The following is a 10159-nucleotide window of genomic DNA, read 5'->3' on the forward strand; positions in this document are numbered from 1 at the left end:
AATTTCTAGACTAGTTTTTCCTATACTTAACAAATGCATAAGGCATAGTGCAACCATTCACCAGTAACTGACAAATGCCCTGCAAAGACACTAATTTTAGTAACAGTTCAATTAACTAAATAAAATTCAAAGGAAATACCTTACTTATGCACTCCAAAAATGAGCAAAACAATTTGCTCTATATTCTGTAGTCAAAGAAGAAATCATTTTTGAGTGATCTGTTTGTCTTACCACTCACTAATCCTCCCTGAAAGTGAGGCCTTCAAAGTGAATGGGGGCCAGGCTGTGGTGGCACACGCCTTTAATGCCAGCACTCGGGAGGCAGAGGCAGGCAGTTCTGTGAGTTCAAGGCCAGCCTGATCTCCCAAGTGAGTTCCAGGAAAGGTGCAAAGCTACACAGAGAAACCCTGTCTTGAAAACCAAAACAAAAAAAAAAAAAAAGAAAGTGAATGGTGACCTAAGTGGGAAGTCCAGTGAAAGCTGTAAATTCTCAAATCACACTGGCCCATGAATGTGAAAGTAGCAGACCACCTCTGCACAGTTACAGCAAATAAATGCACAGATGCACACCCCTGCTGTAGCTATCCATAGTGACAGGCCACTGACCTGCTTGATTGAGAATATGGCAAACCTCATTTAAAATCATCCCCTCCTGGCTGGTCAATGGTGGCACATGCCTTTAATCACAGCACTTGGGAGGCAAAGGCAGGCAGATCTCTCTATGAGTTCGAGGCCAGCCTGGTCTACAAAGCAAGTTCCAGGATAGCCAGAGCTGTTATACAGAGAAACCCTGTCTTGGAAAAAAAAAATTGCTCCCTCATTAGTAGTCTGCCTTTTTAAAGGGGAAACATACCAAATATACCAGAAAGGCTAAGATCTTAGGAAAAAACTTGAACACAGAGCCCTGAGAGCTTAGTAGTTAACAGCTAACTGGATTTCCACTATACAGAATAACTGCAAGATCGGGGTAAAGAGAGGATTGATCGGTGCTTAAGAGGATCTGAGTTCAGTTCCCAGCACCAAATGAGATGGTTCTGAAGCACCTATAACTCCAGCTCCAAGAGATCTGGCCTCCAGGGGTACCTGCACACCCATGTGCAAACACATAGGCAGACACACACATATACATAAATAAAAACATATTTTTAAAAGACACAAGGAAACTTTTTTATTCTCTCTTCTGCATGTGTGTTATGGAGGATAAAACTCAGGGCTTTGCTCTTGTTAGACAAGTACTCCATACCCCAAGTCCAGTAGACTATCTTTCAAAAGCACACTGCTACTGACCAGCATGAACTCTTTTTAGACTATACAATTAATAGTACCATGTATAAAATGATTCAGCCATATAACACCAACATCTGAAATGCCACAGAGAACTCATTTATAGAAATTCCTACATTAAAAAATGCTTTACTCACAAGGCAGTGGTGGCACCCACCTTTAATTCCTGCACTCAAGAAGCAGAGGCAGGCAGATCTCTGTGCATTTGAGGCCAACCTGGTCTACAGAGTGAATTCCAAAACAACCAAAGCTACATAGAGAAAGCCTGTATCAAAAACCCAAAAACAAAAAAATGTACTCCTGCTTCACTGTAATCCTTCTAGCAACTCTTTGTGATCTCATAGCCTCACTTAATTTGAATGGTGTCAAATGGCAAAATCCATTCTATTTGCCTAATCCCCAATACAATGCAGGCCAGAGTTAAATGTGAATATTCCCAAGCCAGATCACCTAGGTTCAAATAAAGACTGTTCCACTAGGATCTCACTAACCTTCCTGTGCCACATTACTTCACCTGAAAAGTGTTGTTAATCATACTATCTATTTCGTATATCACTGGAAAGATTTAATGAAAAGCATATTGGTAAAAGCACTTCGAATGTGTGTTAACTCAAAGTATATTAGTTGCTATTATCTTCTAGTATTTGTTAATCTCTTCCTACCCTTGGCAGTTAAGATACTCAAGAGTATGGAAGGTGAGGCTAGACAATGTAGTGTGTTCTGATTTTGACCTATAGGCCATAAACAATGGTTTTTAAAAAAAAACAGTCAAGAGTATCCCATTCAGTCTTAACAACAAAAAGAAATAAGGCCCAAATTTCCAATGCCGATCCCCTAGCAAATGAGCTTAAGAACAATTCTGAGAAAGTGCTTAGCTATACTACTTAATATCATTAAAAGTAAAAACACTTCTCATTTCCCTTAAGCAAAGGGAGGGACATGCAGTATGCTAAATAAGGGGAAAACAGGTGTAATACTTCAATTTAAAATGGCATGCAAAGCTCCAGACAACAACTTTAAAGGGTCTAGTACTCTCCATAATCTGTAAATCTACCTTATGTCACATGTGTTCACTATTATGTTGTAAGAAGCATAAACCAGGCCTAGTGATAAAGGCCTGTAATTCTACCTACTAGGAAAACTTTAAGGCATTAAGATTACAAATTCAATGTTGGACAGTGGTGGTGCACACCTTTAGTCCCGGCACTTGGGAAGCAGAGGCAGGTGATCTCTGTTGAGTTTGAGGGCAGCCTGATCTACAAATCGAATTCCAGGACAGCCAGGACTACTACACAGAGAAACCCTGTAAGCCTATCTAGAAAAACAAAAAAGAAATAAAAAGGTTACAAGTTCAAGACCACCATGAGCCATTTAGTAAGCTCCAATCTCAAAACACAAGGTGAAAAAAGGTCTAGGAATACAGCTCAGTGGTAGAATGCTTACCCAGCATGTAAGAGGTCCTAGATTCTACCTTTGGCCTCCCCACAAAAAAATATTTTAAATGTATTAATATTTCTAACGAGGTAAAGGTGACAACAGAATTGCCTGCAAGCTGTAAACTAAATAAAAGACAGGATTAAAACATTACTTACTTCATATTTATACTTCTCACCAGCTTTAGCCTTTTTCAGTCTCTCTAAAGCTTCTTGGCGTCCTTTCTTTGATTTTTTTTCTCGACGAGCTCGAGAAGCTACAAAATTCCCTGAATCTGACATAGCTAAAAAAAAAAAAAAAAAAAAAAACGAGTTTGAGATGTTATAAAATTACCAGCCATATTCCCTCAAAACCAAAGGATTGTTTCTAGACACTCAACCAAGTGAGTATTTTTAGAATGCAAAATAATTCACAACACTCATGTCCAAATATGAAGATCCTGTGACTCTCCAGAAATTTCCTCTGTTCACTTCTCTGTAGCTGTGATAAAATACTGACCACAAGGCTGGGCATGGCGGCACACTCCTTTGATCTCAGCACCCAGGAGGCAAAGGCAAGTGGATCTCTGAGTTCACAGCCAGGTACATAGTGAGTTCCAGGATAGCCAGGGTTTCACAGTCTCAAAAAACAAAATAATAAGAGTAGCAATAATAATAATAAAACCACTAACCACAAGCAACTTCAGGAAGGGTTTGTTTGTTTGTTTGTTTGTTTAAATTTCATGTTAAGTCAGGGAAGGAACCTTGAGTCAGGAACAGAAAAAAATAAAATAAAGGAATGCTGCTTACTGATTTCCTCTCAAAACCACAATCAACTACCTTCCTTATATCTCATCTCCCAGGACCACCTACCCAGGGTTGGCATCTCCCACAGTGGCCTGGGCCCACCCACAGTTATAATCATCAATCAAGAAAATGCATCCATGGACTTGCCTACAGACCAATCTGATGGTTTCTCAACTGAGGTTCCCTCTTCCCAGATGATCCTACTTTGTGTTAAAACTAAGCAGCACACTAGTCCTAGTCTTCCCCTAAACAAGAGGAAAATCTCAAAATCATGTAGAGAAACATGAAAGATGGATATCAGACTCAACATTTCCATCAGAAACAACAGGTCATGAGCAACCCTGCGAGTCATAAAAGGACAATTTATTTGGTGTCCCATTAATTAAAACAAAAGGAGTTAAATAGCATCTATCCTTTGCAAAGTACAAGATGCTATATAACAGATATTAAAAAGGACATAGTCCTAGAAACATACAATCTAACATGGGCGACAAGTAGCAAAGGGCTCTAAAACAATGTTAAGTAGCATGTACCCAATGCGGGTATACAGAAAGCACCTGAAATGTCAGAGAAATAGACTGGCTGAAGGAATTTCAAAAGAGATATTATGACATTATAGGACTATAGTAAAAATTCGCAATGGTTGAAATGTCCTTTGTAAAATTACTGAAATATAAGAAGACTTTGTGTTCACTCATTCAATTTTTGGCCATCTATCCTTTGGATTATCACAAACTAGTGTGTTCTCTCTCTCTCTCTCTCTCTCTCTCTCTCTCTCTCTCTCTCTCTCTCTCTCCTCCTCCCTCCCTCCCTTCCTCCATCCCTCCATCCATCCATCCATCCACAGAATTAAGACTTTTATACACATGGTGAATGATCAAATCAACAATGCCTGGCAGCCATAAGTTTAGGCTCAGCATGACTGTCACATATGTCTGTGAAATTGTTTTATTTTATTTGATACTGACTGATTTATTAAGAGGAGTAATCACAGAAAAGGAGACATTGAAAAGAGGCATCCTAAAAACATCCATGCTGGAACATTTGTGACATTAAGCTGTTTGACTCAGTGTCTGACTGAATCAGAAAATAAGATCTAAAGAATGTGTACCCAATGTTAGCAATAAACTGTTGAAAACTATATCATAAGGGTAAAGTGTAATGAGAGATCTTGTTTTCTCCCTAGCTTTCTGGAAATGGAATGTCTGTAGCATCTCAGTCTATTGTTTAACATTCACATTTGACTTTTAAATATATTTTCAGAAAGGCATTAAGTGAAAATTAAAAGAATGCAGATACTTGATGACAGTCACAAAATCTTGGGTGTCATTCAAATGATTAAAAAGAATCTTGAGTAGGTCTACATGAAAAGGGTTCAGAGATTATTGGGCATAGCCATTAAGAACGAATTCAGTGTATTCATTCATTCAATTCAAGACCTTGACACCCCACAAACTCTCTAGATCTTAAACAGATTTACTCCACAGGCCAACACTGTACCACTACACAAAGTCTGAAACACAAATAAGACAGCTTCCTTGTCCCCAAGGTTATCACAGTTAAGTAATACAAAAGGACCTAAATGGTGCCATAGAAAAAGAAAGAATTCAGTGGAAATGGAGAGAACCAGTAAGTCCAGGAAGTTGAGGAAAGTTTCATAGGAGAGGTCTCCAGCAAGCCTAAAAACTGGAGTAGAATTTCAACATCACAAAATGGGATAAAAAGCGACAGAAACAGAGGAAGAGGCTTGAGCCAAATTACAAAGAGAAGAAAGTGAAAAGTGTTTCCAGTGTGGAAGCTAATTTCCTTGCAAGAATACACAGCAAGTAGGAAAATTTGAGCCCAGTTCTGTCATTTTTAGTGGGCGACACGAGACCATCAGTAAGCCAGTTAACTGGTGAACAGTTATCTTGTTTTATTTCATTTCACTGTTTTCTGAGATAGGGTCTCGCTAGGTAATCAGGCTGTCCTTAAATGATGATCCTCCAGCCCCAGCCTCCACAGTGGTAGGACTGTAGGTATGTGCCTCAATGACAGGCTCACCTTGTTAAGTTGCCTAGTACCTGAAACGGAGAAATTCTCTCCCCTATGTCTTCAGGGTTCACAGAGCCTTTGACCTGCTATAGTGGGTGCTCCTACAAGTGGGTGTTCCTTCCCAGATGCCTTGTAGCTAGGCTATGAACATATAAAATAGTCTCTACCAATGACAAACAGAGGCTCAGATTTTAAATTGGAGGCTAATGTCCCAAGGAAGGAGACATGCATTAAGGAAGTTTGCAAAAAATAGCAACTACTACAGAACTGAAAATGTGAAGCCAGTATATTTCAAGGTATAAATTTCAACATCTGAGTATCTTTCCATAGTTGGCAATGACCTCTCTCTGGCCCAGTTTTGTGGCACAGTGGTAATCACTGTTTCTAGCTAAGCAGCCACCAGATAGGCTTTCCAGTCCTACATGATCACTGCAAACAACACAGTATTCTAATACATTTCTTTTATTTAAAGCAACTAGAGTTGATTCCAGTAGCTGGCTTTTTTGATCATTGTTAAACTCCCAATCTCTTTTTCATACACAGGAAGAGCTACTTTTAAGACCCTTTCACACTCATGAAAAGGGGAAAACACATCTGCCCCATAAAGCTGTAAGAATTAAAGAAGAATGGCTCTCTCATTCTGTACTTGCAGTACAGGAGAAATTCAGTATGCATATATGAATGCATGGTGTGTGGGGGGAGTGTGTGTGTGTGTGTGTGTGTGTGTGTGTGTGTGTGCATAGTTGTAGAATAATCAAACACATATACACATATGTACACTCCACACATCACACCTAGCCAATACTTTGGTCTAGCTCCAGAAAGCAAAAATAAAGCAAGCAATTTCCTCAGGGAAGACTCAATGTGGCACTACATATGACTATTTTTTCTTCACTCCATGAAGGTAGAAGCCACATCCATCCTACCCATCATGCTAATGCCAGTCTGGCAGAGTGCCTATGCCTAGTACCTACATAATAAATATTTGCTGAACAAACCAATATACCAGATTTTTTTTTATCATTTAAAACCCCCGATGGCTTTCTATGTACAGCAACAGCTAATTACACACCTTGCTAGTTTTTTGCTGCCACTGTCCATGTATTCCACCTTCCAACACAAAAAAGTCTGTTTTCTTTTTTTTTAAACAATGTCTCTAATGCTTCATGTAAGCAAGTTAGTAAGAAAGTATAACAATGGGGAAAACACCAAGATTTAAATATTGTTTTCAATATTTTGGGGAGCCTCCACGCTCCCCAAAAGCAGGCAGAGACAGTAACCTGCAGCCGTCTTTCACATAACAATCTTTTCCTCTGCTCTAAAGGAAAAATTCCAGTCACAAGTCCCCAGCAAATACTTAATCAACACCATGAGTTAAGAGGAGTCTCAAGATTGCACAGTATCCTCCAAAGAGTGATTTCTTGATGTTCACAGATGGAGTACAGTTTTTTAGGGTGAAAAAAGGGCTTAGAGACAAATCACTGATAGGGGGGCTGCAGACTGTTCATGTTCTCACATCTGACATTCCATTTGTAATCCAGGCTAGTCGACTCTCCAAAATAATTTGTCTTCAAAGAAAAGAGAAAGGCTAAGAAAATTTGGAACGTGTGATTTAAAACTAGCTGAATGCAAAGGAAACTGATTAGGCAGCAAGATCTCATTAATGGCGATGCACACTGAGTGACAGGCCATGTGATGCTAGGCTAAGAGTATCTGATTTTAGGTTAGAACTGAAGTTAAGTCACACTTCAGTTGAACACTGCTTAAAATCAGAAATCAGACAAGGCCATCTGCATTTCTGAGTTCTACTTCGGAAAATAATTTCAGGAAATAAAAGATTACTACTCACAAACTGCCTGATATACAGGGCATTCAAAATGCTACTCGACAGTTTTTTTGGGTTTTTTTTTGTTTTGTTTTGTTTTTTTCAAACTTCGTCCAAAATGACTACATCTGAATACTATTTCTATGCAGCACTTAAAGAATTTCCCCGCAGAATGTGAAAAATTCTTAACATATAAAGACAAGACGCATTTGTATCTGGTGACAGCACTTGCAGCTCTCTCCTCTATAATAATGCCAACAATTTTCCTGGGACTTCCTAGAAACGGAAGCACACGCATGCTCTATCCCGGACCTCAAACCGACACCTGAGAAGGGAGCAACGAAACAGTTCCAGTCAGGGGAGAGCAAACGCTGCCCAGACAGGTTGCCATGAAGTTGTAACCCGCACGTGTGTGCGACTCATCAAAGGAAATGAAAATAGCCGACGAGTGTGGCGCCTGTCACAAGAGAAGGAAACCTCCCAAACAAAAATTCCTTCAGCCAGTGACTCCATAAGGAAGCCCCTAGGGTCTCCGCCCAGAAAGATTAAAGTCACCCGCCAAACAGACCTGAGGGGCGGTCCGAGAGCACGCCACCTTCGGAAGAATTAAAAGCAGAGACCCTCCGCCCCACTCAATCATGCCGCGACCCCCACACTCCCAACCAGATGCCCTGAGCAGCCCTCGTCGCTCACCGCTTGTGCCCAGTTCACAGTCGTCGCCGTGGACCGGCGCCATGGACAGACAGTCTCCAGATTCCGCGCCAACCAGCCCGAAACTGGCGCGGGGGCCGAGATAGGCGCCAGTACCGAAGCCAATCAGCGGCTCGGAAGGCTGTGGACTTCCGCCCGGAAGGCCACTGACGTGCAGCGCCGAGCCGCGCCCCGCCCCCGGCCTTCCCGCGGGAGCGCATTTGGCGCCCTGTGATGACCCCCGCGGGAAAAGCGGGAACCTCAGCGAGGCCTGTGAAGTACTGGAGAAGGAAGCGGTCGGGCGCTGAAAAGAAACCTCCTAAAGACACTGCGCAGGCGCACGCATGCTATTAAAAAATCCTGAAGGATTCGTGGGAAAAGGGGTTCTCTGGTCATGAGAAATGATTTTCTGGGGAAAGAAATGCGGGCGGGCATAAAAGGAAGGGACACTGTCTCTGCATCTCAGTCACTGCTCCGTCTCTGTCCTCCCCACCTTCACCCCCCAAAAGAGACTTCCTCACCATATACAATCTGATTCTTGCCTGCTCTCTTGTGTCTCCGAGTGTGGCTATCCACAAAAATGTATGTCATAACCTAAAAGTGTGTGCACCATCTTAAGCAAATGGCTGAAGTGGCCGCCTCCGAAAGCAACAATCTGACCTCATGAGTACTGATGTAATGCATTTGAAAAAACAACAAAATGACTTATATGGTTTGTGCTTGTTTGAGCATTTGTCTATTTCTTTTAAGAGACAGTTGTTACAAAAAATACAACTTTCACCTCAAAGGAAAAAAAAAGTTACCAGTAAACTTCACTCTTGGGAGGTTGAGACAAGAGGATGGTAACTTTGAACCCAAAATGGACTACTAAGTTTGAGGCTAGCATGAGCTACAGAGGAAGACCCTGCCTCAAAAAAAGAGAGATGGATACAGGGAAAAGAAGAGGGAAGGTTTAATGATCGAAAATTAAAGAGAAAAAATAATTGAGAAATCAAAAGATGGGAAGTGTTTAATGATATTTCACATTAGAAAGAGCAAAGGGTAAATTGATGTGTACATACTTAATTGCAACAATATATCAAATACTTATGTATTTAATGCATATGCTTTTGAAATCCATAAGCAAAATGTGTCTTTTGCCAAGATGATTGAATTATAAATACTTTCTGTTTCTAACGTTCTCTTTAACATTGGGAGAATTTAACACTCAGGTGGAGTCAGGCTTGGGATTTAAATCATACACTTCTCTATAACCTTGGCCTGGTTTCAGAGAACTAAGTTTCTTCTTTTATAAAATGTTTCTACTTATCTAAGGAGTTATTGTGAAACTTAATTGAAAAAATATTTGCACAATACCATTAAGATCCCATCATCTGGAGCAGTGAGATGGCCTTGCTGCCCAGGCTGACTCTCTTCTCTGAGTCTGATCCTCTGAACCCACATGGTGGAAAGGAGAAGGAGAAAACTGACTTCCACAAGTTTTCCTCACACTTACACACACACACACACACACACACACACACACACACACACACACACTTATACATACATACATGAGCACAAAATATGTAAATGAAATACATTTTTTCCAAATTAAAGATCCCACCATCTGAGCTGGGTGCAAAGGCACATGCCTATAATCTCAGCACTCAAGGTGCAGGAGATAACAGGTTCCAGGCCATTCTATGCTACATAGTAAGATCCTGTCTCAAAATAAATTTTTAAAAAAGCTACCACCTGAAAGACAGCTACCAATTTTTTTTAAGAATTTTATTATTTTATGCTACATTATATACAGATCATAAAAGGCCACAGCAGTTTTTCAACATATAAACCCTTTAAAAGTAGAGGGCACTATGAAGGATAGACAAGTATCAAAATGAAGTCCAGTAATGAGGGTATATACTCAATGCAGTGTTTCTGAGGAATACTAACGCAGATACCAAGCCACCCACGTTTAGTTTACAACTATTCTGTAGTTCTTTGTGACTATAGTCATTTATGGTGCTACATGAGAGAGCTTCTCACTGCCGCCATCAGTGACAGAAAAAATAAGCAACAGAGACTGTTGCAAGTTCTTTCACTTGGAGCTCTCCTTTTCTGAGGG

The 10159-nt window shown here is 40.5% G+C and overlaps 1 protein-coding gene across 1 annotated transcript in view; it reads right to left on the bottom strand.

The window, feature by feature from the left end:
- The window catches only part of Pola1 (DNA polymerase alpha 1, catalytic subunit), a 323891-nt gene extending 315578 nt beyond the window's left edge, over window positions 1-8313 (bottom strand). Inside the window, exons 1-2 of the mRNA XM_036175149.1 lie at window positions 8056-8313; window positions 2877-3001 (exon numbers count right to left, since the gene is read on the bottom strand). Of these exons, the coding sequence (XP_036031042.1) occupies window positions 2877-3001; window positions 8056-8098 (168 nt within the window). The 5' untranslated portion in view covers window positions 8099-8313. The remainder of the gene's footprint in view (window positions 1-2876; window positions 3002-8055) is intronic.
- Between the last annotated feature and the right edge of the window lie 1846 nt (window positions 8314-10159).

The sequence above is a fragment of the Onychomys torridus genome, chromosome X (genome assembly GCF_903995425.1).
Source record: "Onychomys torridus chromosome X, mOncTor1.1, whole genome shotgun sequence".
Classification (NCBI taxonomy): domain Eukaryota; kingdom Metazoa; phylum Chordata; class Mammalia; order Rodentia; family Cricetidae; genus Onychomys; species Onychomys torridus.